This window comes from Gopherus flavomarginatus, chromosome 3 (genome assembly GCF_025201925.1).
Source record: "Gopherus flavomarginatus isolate rGopFla2 chromosome 3, rGopFla2.mat.asm, whole genome shotgun sequence".
Taxonomy (NCBI): domain Eukaryota; kingdom Metazoa; phylum Chordata; order Testudines; family Testudinidae; genus Gopherus; species Gopherus flavomarginatus.
Genome location: NC_066619.1, coordinates 127,388,805 through 127,415,713, shown reverse-complemented (window position 1 = coordinate 127,415,713; position 26,909 = coordinate 127,388,805). Strand labels below are relative to the sequence as shown.

The 26,909-nt window shown below is 43.8% G+C and overlaps 2 protein-coding genes across 5 annotated transcripts in view; one reads left to right on the top strand and one right to left on the bottom strand.

Annotated features, from left to right (window-relative positions):
• The window catches only part of GNE (glucosamine (UDP-N-acetyl)-2-epimerase/N-acetylmannosamine kinase), a 79,726-nt gene extending 75,394 nt beyond the window's left edge, over positions 1–4,332 (top strand). Inside the window, exon 13 of the mRNA XM_050943071.1 lies at positions 3,616–4,332. The gene's annotated coding sequence lies outside the window, so the exon portion shown is untranslated. The remainder of the gene's footprint in view (positions 1–3,615) is intronic.
• Positions 239–22,702, bottom strand: CLTA (clathrin light chain A). Of its 4 annotated transcripts, XM_050943212.1 has the most exons (7): positions 22,395–22,702; positions 10,807–10,844; positions 8,661–8,778; positions 6,459–6,570; positions 3,180–3,233; positions 1,744–1,779; positions 239–695 (listed from the first exon to the last, which is right to left on the bottom strand). In XM_050943212.1, the coding sequence occupies exons 1-7, from the start codon at positions 22,618–22,620 to the stop codon at positions 524–526; spliced, it is 756 nt and encodes a 251-aa protein (XP_050799169.1). In that variant the 5' UTR covers positions 22,621–22,702; the 3' UTR covers positions 239–523. The 4 variants fall into 4 exon arrangements, with proteins under 4 accessions (XP_050799169.1, XP_050799170.1, XP_050799172.1 ...); XM_050943213.1 differs by lacking the exon at positions 1,744–1,779 and having other exon boundaries at positions 22,395–22,701; XM_050943215.1 differs by lacking the exon at positions 3,180–3,233 and having other exon boundaries at positions 22,395–22,701.
• Positions 22,703–26,909: the final 4,207 nt, after the last annotated feature.

Sequence of the window (26,909 nt, the reverse complement as noted above, 5' to 3'; positions counted from 1 at the left end):
GGGGGGCTTTAAAGGTGCAGTCACTTCCATCAGGCAGCAAAGCAGATGTCTTCCTGCACAGTGGTCTGTCACTTCACTATAATTCCACACACACTGGGTGAGGCCAGTGCTTTAGATCTTCAACTGCCACTATAAATGAGGCCAGAAGTTTGCTCCTGGACACTATGTGGATTGAAAATTTCCCCTTTAGAAGGGGAGGTGGGGAAGCGACCTCTGTCTATGAAAGAGGACACACACGTAACTGTTTAACAGACCTTTAATATCGGTACAGTTGAAAGTGACATCTCAGTGCACAAGAGTACAGAGAGACTACAGTTCTGGAGATTCTCTCCTCCCATTTGGGACAGAGGAAGGAAACATGAGGAAGAACATGCAATCACAAACAATGATCAACTCTAGATACTTTATGAGGTTTGGTCCAAAAAAAACACATTTAAACATAATTAATCCAATTACTGCAAACACAGCTTCTCTGAGTAAGGTTAAGATATTGCATTTGTAGTGTTTCCATTGTGCTTTTCCTTCAGCGAACCAGTGGAGCCTGCTTGAGTGAAATAAGGATGGAGCGCATGCGGGACACGTCTTTCGCCTGCTTACTAGACTTGGGATTAAAGTCACAGAGCCGAGCCACACGTTCCCACTCTGTGCCTGGGGAAATTTCTTCCACATCATTCACAAAGGCTTCTTCAGCTGCCCTAGAAGCAATGCAATACTACATGTTAATGTGAGCTCTGTACCCCCCCTGGAAGCCACTCCTTTCCCTCCATAGACTAGGGTTCCATTTTACATGTTTCATAGGAAAATGTAACCTGACAGCTGCTTGAGAACATTAAGGCTTGTTAAGATCCCCTACCCCCAACCTTGGAGATGAACAGGTTGCAGTAATCTGCTATGCACAAGCAGTGCAGAAAATTGCTGTGTAAAATGTTGGAATACAGGTGTTTGGTTTAAGAGTAGTTATTCAATCTTGGCCTCAGTTTGCACACAAGTAAAAGTTTCAGGCACTCAGATGCAGGCATTTAATTTAAAGCAATGCCTTGGTACATTAACTATTGTTTAAGCCTTCAACTCTTAGCAGTTTGCTTTGGATGTTTGCCAACTGGAAGTTTACTATCTACAGAAGTGCAAGATTGAGGAGTAACTTCCATTTGGTTTACAGACACTCCAGGGCGTGCAGGCCATCGTAAAACTGTGTGCTGATGGTTCCCAATGGTGTAGAGAAGCAGCGTGGATCGAAGAGGAATTTAAGTCATAGCTTCCATGCTTGCAGCTGCTATAGACTTTGAGGCATGTTTTGGCAAAGGGGAGGGTTACACTGAGTTCAGCTAAAAGGATAACAGTTCCCCTTTTATCCCAACAGCACGCAGTGAATTCTTTCCTTCCAGCATGTAGGTTAGGAAACCATAAGCATCAGCGTTATCCTTTTGGCATCCCTGTGCTGCTAGCAGCATTGCTCCAAGGCACGTGTAACCCTTCGATGCCTGGATTAAGCAAATTGTGGGTCCCTGGTAGCCGCATAAGGGCAAGAGCAGTAAGCACTTTGAGAGAAATCAAACCAAATCCATCTACTCCAACAAGCAGTACAGAGAAAGCAATGACAGTGATCTTCCTATGGAAGGGAAGGGGCAGCACTGGGGCCAGGGATGATTTGAGAACAAACACCACTGAAGACAAGGGTCACTACAACACTGCTACTTCATGTGACAAGACACTTAAGGGGGGCAGTGAAGATTTTTACTTAACTGTTCTAGGCTGTAGCAAGGATGGCTTATGTTTGTGCTTAAAGGTGAAGAGAAGAAAAGAAACAAGGAGAGAAAGTTTAAGTCAGATATAGAAAATGAAAATGAGCTTAATGCAGATGATAAGCTAGCTGGACATGCACTAGCAGCTCAGTCTACATTCAGGAAACATGCTGCCAGTTTTAGTCTGCAGCCATTACACATTGGCTACATGGAGACTGGTACAGGAAACAAGTGTTCTCATTCCACGGCTTTCGGTGGAAACTTCAGAACATGATCAACCACCTGTAAATCCAGCATTTCACAAGTCTCGTCTTACATCCACCTAGTTAGGCCATCAATTCCACACTGGAACTTTAATCTGAATTCACTCAAAACCATACTACTGTTCTCACCAGTACATCTTTAAAAGGGGCTTTAGTATCTGAAATGGTCAGCTTTGAATTCGAGTCTATAAACGTAAGGGAAGAAATCAAAGCATATGAACAAGCCAAAAAAGCCACATTGTAATCTTTAAACCCATTAGCGAAAATACCCATCTTTCCTTGCGGGTTGGAGATCAGGGCTTTTACTTAGCAAAGCAGAGCTAGATTGAAAGGCCCATGGGCTTGCTTGTCTGTCTGCACACACAGCATTGTTTTCCAACCTTCTGGCTGTCCGGTTTAATATATTGCACGTAGTGGAGCTTTCACCACTCGATCCTTTGGGAGATTACCCAAATGGGAATACTACACAGATGAAACTGGGCAAACAATCCTAACTTCCTCCCCACCGCCCCGACTGCACAGGAAGGCCTACTTTTTCCACAGTTGAGTACACAGAGTTAAGCACTAAATAACTGGCCTGATTTTCCAGAGGTGCTGAGCATCTGACCTTCTCGCCGACTTCAACAGGAGCTGTAAGTGCTCAGCACCTCGGACAGTCAAGTGAAACCCTTTTATACCTCCCTCAAATCGAGCCTTCCAGCCGCAAGTGTTAGTTCAGAGAAAAGCAACTTTCCTATTGAACAGCTTGTACATCTTGGCTGTACAAAAGCAGCATCTGGGTGAGAAAGCACCAGCACCAGAGAGGTTTGTTACCTCCATGCTCCTAATACACCGTAGTGTGCAACCAAGCTTCCATTGCCTGGAAGCAGATTTTAATCTTGATGTCCTTTAGCTAGTATTCTGCTTTACCAGCAGTGTATTACTGGTGGCATGCATGCAGCATGGGTTAGTACGTCTCCGGTGACCCTCCACAGATCAAGATGACATTTCACTCTTCAGTATTGCAGCTCAAATACCCTGCTGTACTGTAGGAGGAACTACTATATAGACACCCATCAGCCTTTGATGCTGGACTCCAAATGCTCAGTTTAATGTAGTCACCAGACAGAACATTAACTGTCTCTGAAGGATAATGAAGAGGATCAGACAGACAATTAGTAGTTAGGCAACATACACATAACCAATCACGTCAGCGAAGGGTTGTTTGTAGAAAGCTTCATCTGCCACCCTAGGCAGCAAGTAGTCCAAGAGGAAGGCAAGCAGGCAGGAGAAAAGAGAGAAGGATGAGAAGCAGAGAATACAGCAGAAGACAGGTTAGGTAAAACAAGAGAACGGTATGAAACGATAAACCAAATCAGACAATCTGAAGTTAGTCACTTCCCAGCTCAGCATACTGACTAATATTCAGTTGCATGTTCTGCATCAAGTTTTCCCCACGGAAGAACGGCTCAATAAACTGAGATATCTAGCTGTAGTCTCTGAACTAGCTCAGGGAGTTAGGTCGTCAGGGTGGACTCATTTAAATCAAAGCTGTTTAAATCACTGATTTTACAGCAAGGAGGAAAAACTAAGTGAATTTAATTGTTTTCATTTGTACTTCATTTTCATAGAATCAAGGAAATGTAGTACCTGGAGGGGTCATCTTGTCCAGCCCCCTGCACTGAGGAAAGACCAAGTAAACACGGACCATCCCTGACAGATGTTTGTCCAATCTGTTCTTAAAACCTCCACTGATGGGGATGGGGATGGGAATTCCCTTGGAGCCAATTCCAATACTTCACTACTTTTGAACTGGAAGGATAGTGAACGTAAATATCCCTTGTGGCTGATTATGCACATTACTTTTTGTCCTACCTTTGGTAAACATGGAGAACTGATAACATCTGAGAACTGCTACTAGGTTCTCCCACCCAAAACGTCTTCAAAACTAAACATGGCCTTTTTCTGGCCTTCCCTCACAGGTCAGGTTTTCTAAAGCTTTTATTTTTTGTTGCTCTCATTGATTCCCAAAGGTTGATTCTCATTAGTTGGCGGCCATTAAAACATTTTGATGGTTAGATATAGCCTTTACACTAGATTTGGTGCTTGCTTTGGCGAGTACTGAGGATATAATCCATCTATACATCTTTAAACTACATAGTTCAACATTAAAAAAAAAGTATCACCAATAATATACTAGATTAAGAAAATTACTTGATGTGTCAAGCTCTGTCTAGACGGAAATTAAAAGTGCACAAAACTAGCTTTTAAGAAATAAAATTCTTGAAATTTGCTGACATCAAAACATTTGCATTTCAAACTCATTTATTAAAAACAGGAGGTATTATTTGTAGTTCATGAACTGATTTCTAGTCACCACGCCCTTTGAGATTTTAGCACTAGTAGATCCTCACACATCTAGGCTGTTTTTCCCCCCCATAGATCGGAAGATGGAAAACTTTCCTGCTTTTTCAACTCTCAATTGGTTTCTTAATTTTGAATGAAGAAGTCACCGCACTGAACTAACAGAATAAACTGAAATGAAAGAAATTCTCTGCACCTGCAAAAGACAACTGCTGATGAAGCACTTCAACAGATTCTGGTTTTGAGTGCTCAGCCAGTGACTTCCACCAGCTCAGTGATTTGATTGTTCAAAACCTGGCAGATTATGTTCTAGATTTTTTATTTTAAATTATTTTTAATAAATCTATGTTAAGTCCTAAGCTTAGTTTATTTAAACAACTAAAACTTGCAATTTAAAATTTTTTTTTGTTTGTTTTTAAATGAGATTTTTAGCCACTCTGTGCTTGAGCATTTATGTCCACCATACTGGAGACCTGTTTGGAATCACTGAAGTTACTACTTTTCCACTTGGAAGTCTCACAGAAGAGCCATCCCAAGCGCTGTAAAAACTGTCAATCACACCCATTTGGGCCAGTGCTCCTCCAAGTTCACCATTACCACAATGGAGGAGGGAAATTAACCCCTCTTCCTAAACTGAGCTCATCCCCCAGTTACAAGGAGTTCACATCAGTTATCTGAGGGTTTACAGTACCTGATCTCCAGGACTTAGCTAAAGGAGAGGCTTTGATGACATTCTCAACTTCATGGTCAGTCTACCCAGAAATGAGTTACTCCTACCCTCAACAGGAAGAGGTGAGCAGTATGGAAATTTCATTTCCATGAGAAGTGAAAAGTAGGGGTGTTGCCAGAGTTCCAAGGGGAAGTCCCCCAAGTCCATCATTTGATTAGTACAAAAATAGGACTCTTCCCAATCCCATGGGAGCTTCAGTTCCTCTTCCACCTCAAAGGACCATGCCTGCCTCTCTCAGTCCCATTATGCAGAGGTTTCTCACCTGGGAGCAATGGTTAAGTGAGGGGGAGATAAGGAGTTAGACTGACCTGTTCCAATGAGGGAGTTGCCCCAGGAAACTCCCAAGTTTCAAGAGACCAAGTGGACCATTTGACAAGTCCCTGTACTTCCAACATAGTTTTGCTGTCTAGTGGGCAAACCATTGACTGGTACGAGAAGTTTATTCTTAATTTTTAAAATGGATACATAAGTCAGGTTCTTAAGACCATATAAAGTCATTACTATATCGCTGTTCAGCAGCCGAGGAGGGGTTATGGATCAGCGTTCACATCTCATTCCCTGTCAGTACCTGACCCAAGCCAGGGAAGCTAAATGATCCAATCACAGACCAGATTCAGTGATGAATCCTGGTCACTGCCACTTGACGCGTGCTGCACATACACAGAGAGAAACAGAGGTTAAGGATTATTGGCCAGGTTTACAGCAACTCAGTACCGAGTTCTGGCTGAAGACTCATCTCCCTGCTCCAGCCATTGGAACATGGCTACAAATTCAAGAGGTAAGAACTATAATCCAGAGAGTCAGATTTTGGGTCAAAGTCTGCCGCGCCACAGATCCTGTCACTAGAATGTTATCTAGGATAGGAGGTCACCCCTCATGGGGTACTGACACCTTCCATTTGAGGAGGGGGGGAGGGGAAAATCAAGTCTCTGCCCACCCAGTTGGCAAGAACAAGATGATTAATTGCTGGGGTTTGTTTAACCTATCCTGTGAGGGTGCCAAGGTATTGAGAGGTTATTGTGGGAAAGCCAAAAAAGATGATGTTCTTGCCACCTAAGCTGAGCAGGCCATTAAGCGCAAGTTAAAAATCTTACTGTTGCTAATTGTGCTGGCTCCAACTACACTGATGCACTAGGCCACAACTACAGGTCTCGAGAACATCCTCATGGCACTTACCATAAGGCCGCTGATAAGAAGAACTACTTTCACAAGTCTTACTGCTGAATACCTAAGAGTCGCACTGGAGGACCAAAAGCACCAGTGTATCTTTAGTCTGACAGTGGATATAGACAAGTATACAAGATGCCAACAGCACTCTGGCTATGTTTCAATTCCTTCCACAAATCTCAACCATTCCAAAGAGCTACAGAAAATCCTTACCGGTTGTTGGCTTTTGTTTTCTGTAACTGTTCATCTTGCCTTGCATACCATTCTTCTAACTCCTTTATCGCCTTCTCTTTCCATTCTGCTTCCTGCTTTCGAGAGTTGGCATCTGAAGATTTAAGAGATGCCGTAACATGGCTTGTAAACCAACATCATGCATTTTGGGGCTCTTGCAGTGTTTGAGACTTCAGACAGGAACCTCATATGATTATTTAAATGGTGCACCAGTTAAATGGTACTGTGACCCAATCTGATCAGACAAGGGAAGTGTAAAAATGTCAAGGCATCTCACCACAGAATCCTTCAAGGAAGGAGTACCATCAGCTATCGCTTTATGCCAAAAAGACATTTATTTCCTGTTGAAATTTTCCTCATACAAGAGGCAAAATGTCGCCACTTCAAGGTTACCTCCTCTTTGAGGACAGGCTCAATGTGCTACTGAGCTTGGCTAGTGAAGGCATGCTGCAAAAGTAGCCATGTGCCAATAGCCTTGTGTTAATCCTGTTTGCAGACTAGCTAATAGCTATTCCCCATACACCCATCAAGTCTATTTATACACAGCCAATCTGAAACTGGATGCAATTTGGCCAATTACTGCATTTACTTTTTTTGATCACTTATTTCGCCAAAGGGTGAAAGTAAAGCAGTTGTCTTGCCTAATGTATTTCCCCAACGTCTTACGGCAGCTGTACCAGCACCAGAATGGTACTTATTGGGCATCAGTGAAGCAGAAGCTGGCCACTACAGATCTTTGTGGGGCTTAGAATTTAGAAGAGCAAGTTCAGTGAACATGCCAGGTGCTTTCATCTGGTTGATATCTACTGGAGAGCACAATTCCATTAGCAGGCCACTTTAAAAACCAAGATGGTACTTGTCACTTTCCTAAACTAGGTTCTCAAAAACCTGGTTGGCTAGCCATACTTCTGGCAAGCAGCCAAGGCAGAGAAGGACAGTGCCAGCCAGGCAGTGAGGGGGTGATCCCCTTTTAGCTCTCTGTGCTGCTAACCGTGTTCCTTAAGTCAAATACCTCTTCAATGCCTGGGAAAGCAAACTGGGGGGCCTGGTACCCACAAAAAGGCCTAAAAGAGGCACACACTTATTTTACATAAGGCCAACTCCATCCACTCCAACAAGTAGTGCAGAAACAGCAATAATATTATCCCACTGAAGGCAAGGGTTGCTACTACACTGACTTCAGTGGCTCTCCTGGTATCTCATGAAGTACAACACATTCTCCCCAGCTTGAAGCTGGCCAGGCTGACCTGCTTGCCTAGGCGATAGCATTCACATTGGAAGGAATTCCTTCCAAGCAGTCAGTTGACAGGTCACTAGGTGATGACATCATTTTGTTTAATTAGTTTTAAACCAACCGCTAAGATCCTTTTGGTAATAAATGACTTCATTTGCCCAGTCTCTAACAGAGCACTGGAGCACATGGTAATGAGAGGCAGACTGGCACCATGCTCACCACCATTCCTTGCTGGCAGAAGGGAGGCTGGGGTTGTTTTCCTTTTGATACCCGTTAACACATGAGGCTGGTCACTCAGATGTGTTAGCTTCAGTTGACCTCCTTTATGAAATTTGATACAGTAGCAACAGACCCCAAAAGAGACAGCAAGGAGGTGGTCCATAAGTGGCTAACCTGTATAAGCCACTTACACCATACTCGGTATGCTGGGCAGAGCTGAACTCTGAAAGCAGATTCTTCTGCCTGTCACCCAGAGGTTCTGGCATGTAGCAGTGCTGAAACCCCTTCCAGGCAGGCTGGAGAATGAAGAGCAGAGGGATCTCTGCTCAGCCTCTTTCCTTTCAGAAGGGCTTTCTCCGTGACAGGTTTCAGGCAGGAGGGTACTGTTGTGTGCAAGACACCATTCAAGTCTCCAGATGCCAATGTGAAGGTCACTATTGGTTAAGAAGGGGCAATTTTGTAGTGGCCAGGTTTTCCAGCTTTAAAACAGAGCTGGAAATCTCAGATGCCCAAGCAACTGGGAGATTTTCCCCTCCAGTTGGCAGCATCAAGCCAGCTCCCCATTAACAGGGAGTCTGATTGGGTAGAGTGTTTGTCAACAAGAAGAACTGAGGATTAAGAATTTAAGATGGCAGATAGGCAAGTGACACTTCAAATTCTACCTTGATTCCTTCATACAAAAGTTGAATTTTTAACAGCAAGCCCTGCAGAAACCTCATGATTTTCTTTACCAAGGACTTCTAGACGTTCCTTTTGCTCCTCTCTCCATTTACGGATACTCTCTGGTTCTGACTGCAGTCGATCCACATGTGAAATAGCGGCATAGCAGTCTGTTGGCCCATTGCTCTCCTTAAAAAGAGGAAACAAATTGGAAAGTTTTAAACAAGAATATGAACATTTTAAATACCTTTAACACAAATGTAATGGGTACCTTAGAAACGCCCAAGAACAGCCTTCTGAGTGCTAACAGGGCATGCCAGCAACAAATGCTTCTAGTGGATTATGAACAAGGGTAACTAGCAAGGAGAGGTTTGCAGTAGGATTAGTGCTTTACTGGAGAAATCAGCTGGAATCTTAGGCTAGGGAGAAGATTTGTACAATTACAAAGTCATGGTGGACAAGGCTCTATTAACTGTTTTGATAAAAACGGAGTTTGGACAAGGGGTTGGGCATGGCCAGAGGGGACTAAAGAGGATAAGCAAGCAATTAGTGAAGTTTCTTTGGCTGCTTTTCTTACTAAGAGGAGTTAATTAACATGTTCAAAGCTCTGAAAATACCATTCATCTTCTATACCTGGGTGTTGTTGCCATTGCACACAAGGGGGAAAAAATTCCTTCCAAGGGTACAGTGAGTGATGAGTTCTAATTCTAGCACTGAGACCTCATTCTGCATCTCAGCCACATTGTACATAAAGACTGGCTAGTAGTTTAGCTTTCCCATTGCCAGTCACAAGGAAAAGTACACAGATCTACATTCGCGCTGAAGCCTCAAGTGACATTGAGAAATGAAGTGTTCACCTAGGGCAGAAGTGGCTAGACTAAAGGCCAACCACTCATCTGAACAGGGTCATCTAACAAATCCTTCGCAACAGCATCAACTTGCATACTTGAAATTAACCACCAAGACAGATTTAGGTTACAATGAAGTTACGTAGACTTACAGCATTCTGATCAAACCTGTACCAGAGACTTTTTAAAGCGGTTTGTGGAGTGGGTTAGCCAGCCATATACACTACTGTCCCTATTTAAGAGGCCTTAGCAATATCTGTTCTGCTTTGCCACTTGATAAACTGGTGTCCATTGTAATTCTTTCATATTGGACAGTAATGGATTATTTGGCTAGTGGTTCAGAACTCTGCTCACAGCTTTCACCCAAGCTATTTTAAAGCACAGTAAACACAATGAGTTTGGATCTGATAATGCAGTGAGCATAGGATACAGACTGGGTTTTATATGTTATAAGGAACAGTTTAATGTTAAGATACTTGTCTTGACAAATGTTCTCTATGCTTAGAGAGACTGGATTTTTAAGAAGCAAATATTGGTAAACAGATATATACACAAATTGACAAGTTTTTCCATTGATAACTGAAGTTAATAGATGGACAAAGAAAAACTAAGTTGTCAAGTAACATTTTCTAAGGATATTTACTTTACATATTTTGACATGTGATGTCAGTGTTTTAATGGTGATAAAGCTTTAACTTTTTGAATCTTAAAATCCACGGTCAATAATCGTCTGACACCTACCTGTAAGTCCCCACAACTGTGAAAATTTAATTTATAAAAATTCAACATGAGATTGTCTTATAACTTAAAAAATGCTTGAACACTTAATTTGCCAAAATGAATCCTCCCCTGCTCTTTATGGAACACCACAGAATCTTTAGCTTGTGCCTAGTCAATGCTGACTGTGAATAAACTTGTTAGTCAGAGCACATCACCTCTAGTAAGGCAGTGCCAGCCCCAGGTATCAACTCAAGTCCTAACATGGGACCTGAGTACATGGCAGTCTTCCCAGAGGAAGGCATGTTACCAATTAAAATATGATGTCAACATGGATTTTTGCTGTAATTTGTCTTTCACCCGAAGATGGAGTGTACTCTAATTGCCTGGCAGCTATGGAATCACAGAGTAATACAAGATTAGAGACTGGATTAGTTTTTTCCCTTCATTAATAAGTCAGGAGATGTAAGTGTAGTAAAAAAGCAAACAGTGGGGAACATTTCTATTTGGATTAAGAAAGCTACTTTAACCTACAAGTAATCCTACTGTAAGAGGCTAGAAACTGCTTTTGAGAAGTCATTTAACATTTAGGAGGTATTCTAATTTCACCCAACAGGTTTTTTATTGTTCAAGATAGATACCCTTTCATTACCTGATAGAGCTCTCCATTCATCACCCCATCAACAGCATCTGTAAGGGAATGGTGACTGTAGGTTAGACAGGTCTTGGAGCAAGAGTTAAAAATCACAATACCTAAGCCTTAATACGACTGCAAATGTTACAACTAATAAGCCTAGACAATATAAAGTTACTCAAGATAGTGAAGTCCAAAAATGACTAGGATGAGTTACAAAGGGATCTCACAAAACTGGGTGACAGGGCTATAGAATGGCAGATGAAATTCTGTGTGGATAAATGCAAAGTAATGTACGTTGTATGTATAGTTGGAAGTACACTTTGCAAAATGATGGGGCCTAAATTAGCCGTTGCTACTCAGGAAAGATATCTTGGAGTCATTGTCGATAGATCTCTAAACATCTGCTCAATGTGCAGCAATAGTCAGTCAAAAAAAAGCTAGCGTTCAGAAACATTAGGAAAGTGGTAGATAAGAGCAAATATATTGCCTCTATATCAATCCATAGTATACCCACACCTTGAATGCCATGTGCAGTCAGACTCAGACTTTAAGGTCAGAAGGGACCATTATGATCATCTAGTCTGACCTCTTGCACAATGTAGACCACAGAATCTTACCCATCCACTTCAACAACAAACCCCTGACGTATGTCTGAGTTATTGTAGTCCTCAAATTGTGGTTTGAAGACTTCAAGCTGCAGAGAATCTTTCAGCAAGTGACCCGTGCCCCATGCTGCAGAGGAAGGCAAAACACCTCCAGGGCCTCTGCCAATCTGCCCTGGAGGAAAATTCCTTCCCGATCCCATATATGGTGATCAGTTAAACCCTGAGCATGTGGGCAAGACTCACCAGCCAGCACCCAGGAAAGAATTCTCTGTAGTCCTTGTAGCCTCATCTCCAAAAAGATATTAGAATTGGAAAAAGGTACTGAGGATAAACAAAAAGTGACTAGGGGTATGGAACAGCTTCCATTTGAGGAGAGATTAAAAAAGACTTAGGGTATGGCTACACCTGAAATTTCGGAGTGCTGCCGAGGCAGCGCTTTGAAGTGTGTGAGTGTAGTCGGAGCGCCAGCGCTGGGAGAGAGCTCTCCCAGCGCTGCACGTAAACCACATCCCTTACGGGTGTAGCTTGCAGCGCTGGGAGCCGCACTCCCAGCACTGATTACACTGAGGCTTTACAGCGCTGTATCTTGCAGCGCTCAGGGGGGTGTTTTTTCACACCCCTGAGCGCGAAAGTTGCAGCGCTATAAAGTGCCAGTGTAGCCATGGCCTGAGAACTGTTCAGTTTAGGAAAAAAAAGACTAGTGAGAGGAATATGTCTATCAAATGACGACTGGTGGGAAATAATACTTCTTTATTCAATTTCTTATCTCTTCATATAAATTAATTCCAGGAATTCCAATGGAATTAACAGGCAGGTTTTTTTAAAAAAAAATTTAAGTATTTCTTCACACAACACACCATTAACCTGTGGAACTCTGCCAGGGGATCGTGTGAAAGCCAGAACTAAATAATTCATGGAGGATAGGTACACAACCCCATGCTCTGGTTGGCCTTAAACATCTGACTGCCAAATACTGGGACTGGATGACAGAAAATGGATCAGTCGATAAATTGCCCTGTCCATTCCCTCTCAAGCATTGGCACCAACCACTGTTGGAAGATCGTATACTGGGGGACAATAGGTGAGACCCAGCACAGCCATTTTTATATTCTTAGATATTACAAAGCAGTAAGGAGTTGCTTAAAGTTTTAGTATAGTGTTGTTGAAATGTGTGTACAGTGATTCATGCAATCCTTAAAATGCAAGTTTTGCAAGGAATTTCGGTTCTCAATAGCTACCATTCAGTGAGCTAACAAGGCAGGGGTCCTGTGGAACACATGATCATGTAATTACATTCCCATTAGAGAGCCAATTAAGGTTGCACAAGCTCTGCAATTTTAACATTTTTAATGTAGCTTTTTAGATGTCATTGTATATTAGAGAGAGACTTTAAAGGTCACTATAGCACCTACATACTATGGGGAGGAGCATTTTGAGTGCATATATTGAAAACTGAAGTTTTCATATATAATTACATGGCTGCAGAAACAGATGGCCTCTGCAGATGAATTTCAATACTATACACACACACACTAATATTGCTGACTAGAACTATGAACAGAATGTCCCCAAGAAGAATGTACGTGCACCTTTCCATTTTAAGACTATTTGTGTCTAGACGTTGTAAAGCAATCCTCTTAACATTAGAAAGCAGTAAAGACAGTAGTAAATTACTTTCTGCATGTTAGTTCTTTGTATTCCAGTTGCAAATTTTGAGAAGCTCGAAGTCAGCATACTGACCCCCATCTCATCCATGCAGACCACCATTCCCTCTTCTGTATACAGTACCAATATTCACCACAAGCCAAACACAAAAGGACTAAAATAGAAACAGTACTAGAAGCCAAGCATTCTCTTATTGCAACTTTATTCAGGTAGAGTGTTTGCATAATTCAGTATCAGCGGTCTGGAATAAGTGTCTGCTTGCCAGCCTTGGACCCAGTACAAATAATGCTGAGTTGTGCAGCAGACAGACAGCCTTTGCTCTGGACACATGAAGAGTCTGTCTGCTTTCCTTAAATATATCCTGCCTGGGAGCCTTTCCATCAGCCAAGAACAATATCAAAGCCGCTCACTGGCTCCAAAGCCAGTGGCAGATTTAGACAGACAGGCTACAAGAACTGCCTGTGCCACTGCATCCTGAAGAACCTCCAGTAACTAATCTTGTGGTGCATACTGGCACTTTGGGGGACCTAATCTCTCCATGGTGTAACAGTCTCAGCAAGGCAGAGATCTGACACTCTGGTATGCAATGCATTTTGAGATGTAACAAATGAATCCCAGAGTCAATTAAACGTTAGTGGATCTGAGCTGCAGAAGGCAGGCAAAACCTGAAGAAAAACACTCAAAGCTCTGAAAAGCTGGAGTTAGAGAACTTCCTTAGCCCTGGTCTACACTACGAGTTTAGGTTGAATTCAGCACTGTTATATTGATTTAACCCTGCACCCGTCCTCACGACGAAGCTGCCCCCCCCCCCCGACTTAGAGGGCTCTTAAAATCAATTTCTGTACTCCTCCCCCAACAAGGAGATTAGCGCTGAAATCAACCTTGCCGGGTTGAATTTGGGGTAGTGTGGTCACAATTCAAAAAAGATATTGACGACATGTACCCAGAACCACCCGCATTACTGTTTTTGCGGCATCAGCCATTGGGATCTCAACCCAGAATTCCAGTGGGCGGCAAAGACTGTGGGAAAGCTACCACAGTGCAACGCTCTGGAAGGCGACGCAAGCCTTGTACTGTGGACAAACTCTGCCAAGTTAATGGCCTTAAGTGGGGACACCATTGACTTTATAAAATTGATTCCTAAAAACAAAAAAACCCGACTTCTATAAATTCAACCTAATTTCATATAGTGTAGACATACCCTTAGATGTCCCACTATGTGATGGGGGTGGGGGGGAGAAGAGTGCGAGAAATGCCTCTTAAGAGGCCTGAAGAATTTCCTCTACACATTTCAGAGAGAGACAATGGCCAAATGAAAATATAGGGCTAGCTTAAAGAGGGGAGGGAACACAGGTCCTGAAAGAGGACTCCATGAGAAAATATTTTAATTCAGATGGCAAAAAACAGGCATCTAGAAGAGCACAAACAAAGCAAGGAAATGTCTCTAATGTTTGCTGTCCCAGCCCAGCCTTTGGGCAGCTCTCAAATCTGATTTGTAAATTTGAGAGTTAAGGCTACGTCTTCACATGGGGCAGTTTAAAAGAGCCAAAGGCTCTTTATATAGGGTACCAGATACCCCAAGGTAAGGCCCAATTGGTAGAGGTCAAGAATCTCTTCATGGACAACAGTTCAGAACCAATTTCATCAGGTTTCTCTTTAGTAAGACAAGCCTCTCAATCACCGACACAAAACCACGTACTGTTGGCATGAAAGTCCACCCCAGTTAGTGCTATCAACTCCCACTTAGCTTTGTCATGCCCTACTGACAATTAGTGTTTAATTCAATTACTTCCAAAGTGTTCAGTGATGTGCCCTTGATTTAGCCCATCTCTGACTAATCAGGGTGGTTTTCCACAGCACTGCCCAAATTGTGTCAAACACTATACTCAAGTCTTCACACATACCGCTCAGATTTAGCATTTTTCCAACTTTTGTTCTATTATTCCTAATTGCAGCCACCTTGAGCACTCCTTGCCTTGAGGGGTTACTCTGTTGAATACCTGTTCTAACTCCCACTCCAATCTCGTAGTCTATTAAACCAAGTGTTCCCCTTCATTACACAGAAAAGCCCCACAGCACGTGGAAGGGATTCTGTGGCATGCTCTCCTAGCAAGAGGAGGATGAAGTCCTTTCATATGAAACCTGCTCAACTGGTCTCTACACATTCAGGAAGGGAAGGGTCCGACAGCCACTCACTGTCCTCCTGAAAAAGGGACAGGGGTTACCTACATCAGCAAACCATCCTATTCTTCACACCCCTGACCCACCCCTAGGGCTTACTGTCAATTTAGGAAAGCAGTCCCTGCAGGGACCATGACAGGGCAGCCAGGAACCCAGTATGACATACAGTAATTCTGCAGATGGCCATGGCTTCTAACAGGTGTTCACAAGATTTGCATAGAACCCAAGATTTCTACAAGTTTAGGGATCTGAAACCCCACCAGTACTGAGCAGCCCACTCAAGAACAGGGCAGTTGAGGAGACTAGGTGGCAACTTCAAGTTTCCTGTCCCTTAAACAGGTTAGTCTGCTACCCTGTTTTTCTGAGTAAAACGTCTTTTTACAGTTCTGAAGCTTCCTTTCTAGTGTACTTAAAAAAAAAACTCCCCAACTAGATTTCACAGATGACTTTACCATCCCATAGGAGTGGTCTCTATATGCATCACCAGAAAAGAAAAAAGCCTAGTGGAATTTGGAAACTGAAGACACTTCTTGCCCAATGTTAAATTATTCATTTAAACAGAAGTAGCAGAAAAAGGGTTTCATTTTCTGATAAATTCCTTCAAGCTGAAAGAGACCTCGTTGTTTAAAAAAAGCCAAAAAGAGAAGTTACCATCATGTTACCCTAAGTAATTGGCCAAATTTAAGCAACTGCGTTAGGAATATATGAGACCTGCTTTCCTACTCAAGCATCTCTCCCCTACAGAGGGGCACTATGCCACATAGCGAGCTCAGAAGCTCCTTTTAATGATGACATCTCATTTCCCCTTCTGAGATGTATTACTGCGATTGTGAAACTTGACACTATTTATAGGACCAGAATTCCTTGGAAAGGCTACAACGGAACATACCCAGCTGATACACCTAATGTTAAACAGTTCTCTTTGCAGTCATGCTGTCAGACTACTCTGTTTATTAACTGGTTGGCTCCCTGTGTAAGCCATCTCACTACAGTAAGTCAATGCAGGCGCTGACTAGTTAAAGGACAGACAACACTGAACAGTAGCTTTTGGAGATGGGCCTTTTCATCTTGTCAAGGTCCCATTTAAATATTATCTAATTAATGTGGTTGAACTTTTTTCCTTCCTTGCAAACTACACTAGTTAATATAACATACAAGTGTGATGGACATTAAGCTGTAAGCCAATGCCCAGTAAACCTGCAAGCACTAGAAGTTTTAAGGAGATTCTAGAAGAGGTCAGCTCAGCAAACACCCTGAGATTCTTGCACTCTAACACTGACATCTTTGCATTAACCCCAGATGGGGGAATAACAGCAGCTTCATAGTCATTGGGGGCGGGGGGGAAGGGGAGAACTGGTAAATACACTTGCAAAACAGTGCATTTAGGATATGCTCTCTTAGGAAAACTTGATTTGTTTTTTGTTCCACTCCTCTCCCCCAGCTTTCTTCATATCAGCCAGCATTGATGAGTTGCAGTAACAGAAGAACAGACAAGCCAGACAACATCCAACCTCACCCCTACACAAGGTTCCACTAGTGCCTCCATTTCTTGGTAGGCTGCAACTTAATACCTGCTCTACAACATGATTCTCTCCTGTGGAAGAAGTAAAGTGAAGACTCAAGTATCCCAGCCCCCACAGTCATTCAGGAGGGAACCCACCTGAAACCTTCTGCTTTCTCCAACCCCCCAAACCTCCAGTTTCAGTTATGCCTTTTTTCCCCTGCTACTAAAGATAACTGCAAACAGAGGGTCTACAAAAGTAGATTCTAGACCCTGCTCTCTCCCCAGAGAACAGCAAGTTACCGTTCAGGACCCATTAACTCTTACCAGGTTTTCAATACAACCCCTGTCTCATAAGAGGGCAGCTGGAAGTCTCCTCCTCCAGATGTTTGCAGAGGCCTTGGAGGGAGGTTACACAGACACTCTCACATAGCAGGAGCGAGTGTGTGTGATCTATATCCATATGTATACACACACTCTCCCACAGTAGTATACTGCACACTGTAGTTTAACTTTACAACTGCAAAAAGATTAGACTTGTTTTTTTCTGAAATCAGACCTAACTGTTATTTGCAGAAGCAACAGCAGACCAATTTAAAAAAGTGTGTTAAGTGGCTATTGTCCTCTTAGGGACCCTGCAAGCTAGATCAGAATTACAGCCTATCAGACAGGAACAGCCACCTCACATTGCCTTGCAGCCTAAAGATAAACATACAATTTACTGTCTAAATTAAGCAGTCCACCAACTTCAAGCCACGTCATTATGAAACACTTCCAGAAGAGACACTTCACACTCAAAGAACAGTAATGGGGTAGTGCAACTCCCTGTGAAAAATGTGAAAGTGACTGGAAAGAAGATTAACAACCAAAGAGAGCCCACATAGCCTTCTTTAGACACCACTGACATCCACAGTAGGGCACACCAATAAGCAGTTTTTCCAACTCTGCAAGTAATCATGTTGTATTTACTAGTCTCCCATTAACTGAGTAGCAACTGTTTTGGAATGCACTGTATATGAGTAAGGCTAAGATTTTGGTCATAGATATTTAGTAAATGTGGACAGGTCATGGGCAATAACGAAAAATTCAGACACACATGACCTGTCCCTGACTTATTGAAAATATTCATGACAAAAATGGGGATTCTGGGCATCTGCCATGGGCTCGGAGCTACAGGGGTCCCCAGCACACGAGGGTCCAGAACTACACGGTCCCCCTCCTACAGCAGCTCCCAGCTGCAGGGCCCCTGTCAACCAGGAGCTCCTGGACCCTGCAGCTCCCAGCTGAGGCTGGCTGAAGTCAGAGGCCTTTGGAGATTTCGGATTCCATGACTAAATTGCAGCCGTATGCGTGAGCCACCAATATAGCTTAGTGTGGTGTTGGTTTCCACAGTGTTTCTTATGGAAAAAAAAAATATGCTGACATGCTGACGCAGTTAACTTCTATAGCAAGAAAAGATTAATATCCAGGCAGTTTATTTTCATAATCTGAACTGTATCTCAAAAAAAGCAAGCAGGTCTTTACCCTTTGTTCTACTAGAAGGTCTTTGCAACCTTAGAAAATAGGAAATATCAACTTATGAATAGCTTGCTCTATGGAAAACTAAAGGTTAATTCTAGCTGGAGCTCTCCACAGATAACCAGGCAGTTACTGCAGTTCAGTTGTCAGTGCTCAAATGGATAACAGTGAATCCTTTTGTTGTTTTAACCCTTTCCCTGTTATGTTCCTATGGCAGAGGAAGTCTAAAGCAGGGACCCAGCTGGCCTAGCTGTGGGAACAACTAGTAGATGGGGATGCTGTGATCTGGGGAACCAGGGAGAGAGTGGTGTGGATTGTGGGATTCCACACAGAAAAACAGGTACAGGTGTGTAACTGGGGAAGGGGTGCCTAACAAGAGACATAGGAAGGGTCAAAATTGGTCAAAAGTTTGATATGGCTCCACCATATCTTGTAATGTTCCACCATCCATTGGTTTGATTTTTAACTGAACATAACACTAGAGTGGAATTTCTTTCACATGCCTAAGACAGTTGAACGCTGCACTCTCTTTTAATTTTTATTTATTTAAAAGCATACTTCCAAGCTGCTCCAGCACACCTCTGACAAACACCCAAGCTGAAGCTGGTAATTACTTTTCACTGCACAATTTCATTTCTTACATTGTAATTTGTTATTTCCCATGGAGGCACCTATAATCTTATTTCATGACTACTGCATAAAGCCTGATTCTACTCTGGTAATACAGCCTTACATACAACGCATCCTATTTAGTATGATCGGTATCTAAGGTAGTTCAAATGATTAAAGTTAAAAAAAGTAAATCCACAAATCCCCTGCTGCTGCGCTTAAGCATTTAAGATGAACACAATGCAAAAAGCAGTTTGCTTGCAGTTAGCTAATTACTCCTATTGGGTCTTGTGCAAAACTATTACATCTCACCAAGAATTTGACAGCTGTCCTGATACCCCTTTTGTTTCAACCTTTATGCAATTTTATAGTCAGAGGTGGAACTAAGGATTCTGAGTAACCTCACCTCCCAGAGAAGCAGGGCAGTAGGAAGGTTCAAATTCTTGGTGTCATCAGAACTAATTACAGCAGCTCAAACTGAAAGTCAGCCTTCTGTACTGGCTTTTGGGGAAGAACACCCATTACATTTAATTCAAGTGGAACTGAATGACCGATCTTCCCAACTAAAATATGAAGTTCTATTTTATAATCCTCTTTTCTACTCATTTGTTCGAGAATCTATTAGCAACAGAATTGTATCTTTTCTATATGGATGTCAGAAGTGTGAACGTGTCATTTAAAAAGAGAGGCTTACTAAAAAATTAGAGGTTTTCATATCAAGCCGAATTAGTTTTGGAAGGTTCAGCAGGGTTCTCTGTATTAGAGGAGGAATCATAACAGTGTGATGGCCACCCTATGGATGTGGCACAAAGGCTGACTTTAGATCTATTTATTTCAGAGTTGCTCTGCTAGAGACAGGAAAGATCGTAGGGGACATGAGGAAGCTTCCCATAGAGGAAGTACTTTTCTGTGAAATTAAAGAAGTTGTTTCTTGCCTTTTAGGAAGTCACTTAGGCTGGGAAGAAGTTCCAACTGTATGTTGTTTAGAGACCTGCTCATTGGAAGACATTGAAATCTATGCTTACATCCATTAGGTTACCAAAGATTTCATGATAAAAAATGAAGCGCATGTTCCTTAAAAACTCATCTGCTGCTTATTCCTGGTTGAAGTCGGAGTGCTCTGTGAAGTCACTCATCTATACAGGCACTATTTGCTATCAGCAGGATGGACATGGGGCAGGAAATAGAAGACAGGACCAAACACCAGAGCTCAGGAAGTTACTCCCATGTAAACATCCCTAGCAGAAAGTTGTTAGAATACTCAACACAGGAGAGTTTATGCTCCATTGTGAGCATTGGGAAAGAAGGGCTGCATCCGTGACTACTTTAGAAGTAGCCCTTAATGGAATTTGTAAGCACCATGGAAGCTTTACATTTGGAAGTCTCATGCTCTTCCACAGTCCACCTAGTCATCCCAGCTAGACTCTACAGTGTCTTCACAGTAGAAGTGTTCAGTTAAGGGACCATATGAGATAAGAAAATGCAAACTCAATCAATCATTCAGCACATCTCCAACTTCAAAGCTATAAAAAAATCCTATTTCTGTATATTTGAGATGGATTAAAACATCAAGTACTTAAAAATGCATTATTTAGTCAACTTAAAATACAGAAACAAGTAGCAAGTCTAGCAAAGTCTGATTACCCATAAAAGTGTAATGGAGACACAAGGTGGGTACGGTCATCTCTTTTATTGGACCAACATCTGTTGGTGACAAGGTGGTCACCTGAAGAGCTCTGTGCGGCTCAAAAGCTTGTCTCTCTCACCAACAGATATTGGTCCAATAAAAGATAACACCTCTCCCACCTTGTCTCTCCAATATCCCGAGACTGATACAGTTACACATTTCTCCATGTATGCACGAAGCGTAAGGCCAACACACTCAATATAACTAATATTTCAACAAGTTTTAGCTCGTTAAGAAATACAAAGAGCATCTTTCCTTGAAGAAGCAGCAGCATGTATTATGCAAAGGCAATTTTTTTAAGTTAGGAGGAGGTACAAAGGTTACTAAGAAACAATGACTGAAGGCTACATAAATTAAATATTAGCCCAGTTGCCAAAAACACCATACTGAAAGAGGCGATCCAAATGCTTCAGAGCTTAGCTTGTCCTTGGTGGAATGGATATAGGATCTGCAAGTCTCATCTACATTTTTCAGACAAGCTCATCAGCTTCTGTTTGTGCACCTAAATGAAATGGCCAGATTTTCATAAGCGATCAACATTCTCAATAGGAATTGCTCTTTTCTACATCAGGTTCAAATCCTCCACTTCTCATCTAAAAGAAGAATGTTTAACTAAACCTGGAGGACGCAACTCCAGTTCTGGAGGTAATATCAAGGATTCCGCTATTCAATCTTTTCAACTTTATAGAATGTATTAATTTAGTGACATCAAGCCTGCAACTTCTATGCATCCTTCAACGAATCTCTGTGTTCCAATATCCACTGTACATTGGTCTATTTGGGAGTCAGGAATCCTGACCAGTTCAGAGTAAAGCTAAAGATTCACAAAATTAAGACTGAAGTGTTAAATACAATACAGGTCCATCATGCTGTTTTAAGCAGCAATGTTTTGGTTTGCAAGTCCATAAACTGAGGCTAATAATGGTCCTTTCAAACCAATCACACATAGATAGGGAAAATACCATTATTAAGCTATAAGTACAGCACTGAAGAATTCATTTTGCAAGATAAGGAAAGTTAAGATACTCTTAAATTGTTAAACAATTCACTATTTTAAAGCAATATTAATAAGCAAACCAGAAATTCTACAATTTACAATATTAAGCTTAATTTGCAATTGCTAAACATCATTTGATTTAGTAGTTTAAACAGGTACTATTTTCAACACTTGCAGGAGAAGTGATATCATGCACTGACATGGGAGGCTTACACAGTGCAACACACTGAAGTGAAGGGCCAAACAGACATTTTTTCAGCACAGAGCATCTGCCTACAGAAAACACTTTTCCCTGTGAAATTCTGCTTTATAAGATGCCTATTCAGTGTACGAGCACTACACAAAGCAAGACAGGTTGCAACTACAGCACGGCCACTCCAATAATGGGAGTGAGGTTATTCGCCACAATACGTGGGATCCGTTCATCTGCAGGACTCTATGGGCAATTAGGGCCCCACGCAGGAGCCAGACTGATGTAACAACGGCTCCTGCACTCAGCTGCCCAGTGCAACTGCGCCCGAGGGCTGCCACGGGAGAGGCGAAAGGCCCAGAGAACTCGGTGTCAGAGCCACAGGAACTCGCCATGGTCCCCGGGCCAGGGGGTTGGCGCGGGCAGGTCCCGACTCCCGGGGGCACAGCGGCGGCTACGGGCCGGCGTGCCACGTCCCCAGCCTCGCTGCAGAGCGGCCCGCTCGATGCTGTGGAGTGGGAACAGCTGGTGCGGCGGACGGGGCGCCCCTGGCCCGGCCCACGAGCCGCCCAGCTCCGAGGCCCGCCCTGGCCCCGCGGGGGGAGCGCAGAGACCAGCCCCCCCCCGTCCCCGCGGAGCCCGAGCCCTACCCGGCGCGGGCCCGCCGTGGCCCTGCAGCCCCGCCGGCACCTCGCCGCTCTCCAGGATGCTGAAGCCCTCGTCGTTCTCGATGCCCGCGATCTCGCTCTCCTGCTGGGCCAGGAAGGCGGCGGCCGGGTCCTCCTCGCCGCCGCTCAGCGCCCCGTTCCCCACGCCGGGGCTGTCCCCGGCCGGCGGCTGGGCGGGCGGCGCGCCGAACAGATCGAACTCGGCCATGGCAGCAACGGACACGGAGCACGACGGGCAACGGCCGGGGCGCGAGCGAGGACAACTTCCGGTCCGAGACCGCCACTTCCCCTTCCCTCCCCGGAAATCTAACGCCCGGCGGGGACTGAGGGCGCCATTCACCAATGAGTTGAGAGCACAGAGGAAACACTCAGCCAATCAGCGAGAGGCAGGGGCGGGGATGACAAACCTGCACGTGACTCCAGCAGCGCCCCGAGACGGGTGAGGCGGGGACGTGAATGGAGCTGGGACCAATCAGCATTCCCCACTCCATTCCATTCCCCCCTCCCCTCTCGGGCTAGGAGTCAGGGCGGGTGAAGTCTTACGTTGTGTGGGGTGCGCGTGTCTGTGCGCACCCAGGGGCTTTGCACAACTGTCTTGTGTATACACGTGTCCTCGGGGGGTTACGTTGTCTGTATTCCGTGTGGGCGTGCACTCTGGTTGCACACGCGTGTGAAACGCAGTGTGTCTGTTACGTTGTGCACTAGAGAGGGCCGGTTCTCCAGCTGTGAACGGCTCCCCGAGTAGGGATAGCCACAGTCAGCTAAAAACAAAACCGTGGAAGTGAGGTGCCTGCCTGCCTTGTGAGTTTGTTAAAATGGGACTAGTATGCCGTGTTGTCATCACATGCCATCAAAATGTCATCACCCGCCCAAAGGAAATGCAGACTGACCCTTCCCTCCTGCTTCAGATGTGTTTTGCTAGGAAATAAGTCAGTAAACACTGGGCTAGTAGCGCAGAAGAGTTTTCCCCAAAAGTGTAATAAATGAGTATTACAGGTTCTGGTGCCTGCTGAGGAAAGTCAGAGACAACAAACCAAGATGCTGCATTTGCTGGAGGTTTTGCAATTCAACTCCAACATGAAGTCAAAGCAAAGATGCATTTCTTTAAAAAAATAATCTTGTGGAGACAATAAAATAAAAATAATTGCCATTTCTTATATATAACACTTTTCATCCATAGAACTCAAAGCACTATACAAAGGAGGTAACAAAGTTCAGTGGGGCTTAGTCCATGTTCCTCTTGGAGTCCTAAGTGACCCAAACACATAGTTTGTTCTCACTTCACAGTTCCACTTTTTTAAGGCCTTAATCAGCTAGGGGGTTCTGCCTTCCTCTGGCTCTTCCTCCTGATGTCCCATCTCTCTGAGAGAAGCTGCTGGCTCTACACCACAGTGTATTTCTTTGGAAATGATTGAATTCTCACAAACAACATGATAGTGAGGAGTCAAGATCAGGAAAAGAAGACTTCTTAAGAAGATCCTGATTCCTTGCAAATGCTTCTAACAACAAAGAATGGGGAAGATGGGAATATATAACAAATAACCAGAACTGTCTCTAAATACATTTTGCATAAGATGCCAGTGAATCTTTGAATAGTTTTCACATTTAGCACACAGGATAATTGCTATCTCATCTACATCAGAATGGCTTAAATTAATCCGTGGTTTAAAAATTGATGCTCTGTGAGGGGGTGATGAAGAATCCCCTCCATGAATGATTTGACATGGCCCAGGGCTGAAGGATAAAAGTGGAACTATCTTGAATTGCACCTTGAAATATTTTTTGCATCATTCTAACAACCAACTTCTGCTTTTGCTGCCCCAAAGATAAGTGATTTAGGCAGTGCACCCCATCTCCATTGCTGAAAGCAGGGCTCCCCTTCTTCTTCCATCCACTTATATTTCACACTTGCAGGTAAAGCTTTGTACAGGGAGGCTAAATGAGTAACTCTCGATAATATAAATAGTAATTGAGCAACTATATTCAGGCATCTCTGAGAATGTGGGATTTGTAAACATGTGCCCACTATCACTGGAAAGACATTGTGTTGATTAAGTCTTTACTTAACGTTTCTAAAGGCTGTCTACTTCAGAAATGATTCATTTAATAGAATATGTCTTTTTCAGATTATTGTATGGGATTTTAAACGAACCCTTACCAGCTGTCTAAAATTCTTCAGGCATGTAAATGAGACAGGCTTCCTACAACCAGAGGTGAAAGTGGGCTGGTACGGCATACCGGTAAGAAGTGGCTGCTGGTACCACAACAGCACTTTAATGTCGCTGCCCTTTTGCACCCCGCAGAGCTGTTGATTGTGGGGGGGGGCAAAAGGGGCAGCTGCCCTGGAGCCTGATGATTTAAAAGGGCCTGGGGCTCCCGACTGGGGCTACTGCAGCAGTGGCCAGAGCCCTGGGCCCTTTAAATTGCCCTGGGTGGCACAAGCTGGGCAATGTGGAAGAGCTGTCAGGGGGAGGCTGACCCCCTGGTCCCAGCCCTTCCACCTGAGGCCCTGGCCCTTGTGGGGGCCTGGAGCCGGGCCCCGTGCTGGTAACTAATTTTTCTTACTTTCACCTCTGCCTACAACTGGCATTTATCTAGAAAATGACTGGCATTCACAGAACTGTAATGCACAAGAGCTGGGGGGTTCAGAAATCAAAAACTGATGACAGTTAACATTAAGTGGGCATAGGTGACTAGGGTCTCATCCAAACCCTATTGAAGTCAATGGAAAGATTCCTACTGACTTCCATGGACTATAGATTATACTCCTAATCCATATAAATAATTGGAGATATACCTCTCTCATAGAACTGGGAGGGACCCTGAAAGGTTATTGAATGTAGTACGCTGCCTTTGTAGCAGGATCAAGTACTGATAGATTTTTTGCCCCAAATCCCCTAAATGGCCCCCTTGAGGATTGAACCCATAACCCTGAGTTTAACAGACCAATGCTTGAACCACTGAGCTATCCCTCCCCCCTTAAAATCTTTGACAACTAATTTGTATATATTCCCCAGTTTAGCTAGAGCCATTTGATACATACTTTGAAAAAGATGAGACTTTGTTTATATCAGATTTTCTTTCTTTCTTTCTTTTTTGAACCTTTTTATTAAAGCAAAGATACAATCAGTAGCATAGCTGGGGGGGGAGTGGGGGACCCTGCTCTCCCACTGAGCACAAGTGGCACCTTGTCAATTTCTTGGCGCCTTTTTAGTCACCTGGGGGAGCACTAAAAAAAAAAAAAGGCACCACCCACAGCGGCGATTTTATTTTACTCACTCGGTGGTGCGCTGTGTCTTCGGCGGTGGGACCTTCAGTCGCTCCAGGTCTTCGGCAGCATTTCGGCTGTGGGACCTTCAGTGCCGCCGAATACACCTGGAGCGAGTGAAGGGCCCGCCGCCGAAGACCCAGAACGCCGCTGGGTGAGTAAAAGCACCGCAGAGGGTGGCGCCTTTTTTTTTATTGCTCCCCTTGTTCCCTCCACCTGGCTATGCCACTGGATACAATACAATGTTAACATATTACAACATATATTCCTTATTACTTATTCAGAATCAGGTTAATATTCAGTGAACCTGGCTAAAGATTCTAGATTCTCTGAGTATGCTAAAAAGAGTGATCCAATTTCTAAATACCCATCTTCTTTTTGGCACATCTCTTACGCATGTACTTGCTGTGAAAGCTTTTCTGTTACAAGAACAGTCCATATTTTACTTACCACACAATTCCTTAATATCCATTTCTTTCCACTACAATTCCCCTTCCCGCTCCAGTGGACCTGGATATGACTCAACATTTCAGATAGATTTGTCATCTTGAGAGTTAATTAAATGTGGATGACCAAGGTGGAGTGGAGAGAAGGGTGTATCTAAACTTCTCAATCACTATTCTCTGTTTCTCCCAGTGCCTACAATGTGCTAATCACTTTCCAAAGATACAAGACACAGTTCCTACTCAAAAGATTTCACATGGATGGAAGGTGGAAAAAGGATAACATACAAATAAGGGAGCTTTATGGTCATTGTGATAGGCTGAATCACAGAAACCCCCTTGGAAGCTGCCACCTGCTGTGCCAAGACGACCTCTGCCCAGTGGCGTAGCCGGGTTTTCAGGGTAGGAGGAGCAAAAAACATAAAAGAGGCGCCCCCCCCCCAGCTCTTCCTCTGGCCACGCCCCCAGACCGGACCCCCTCTCTCCCCGCTCAACTTCGCTCCTGCGCTTCCGAGCCGGCCTGCTGCCCCGTGGCTCCTCCGGCTGTGCAGCTTCCGCATTGTGCTGTCGCTGCTGCTCTGTGGCTCCTCCAGCCGGCAGGCACCACTTCCGCGCCTGCCGGCCTGAGTGGAAGCAGCTGCTTCCGCTGAATCCCACTAGTTACGCTACTGCCTCTGCTCCTGCTTTCCCTGCCAGCTCAGGACCCCAGCCCCATCTTGCTGAGCCAGACTCTCCCGTCTGCTCCAACACAGGCCCAGGGTCTGAATTACCTGCCCCAAAGCTACA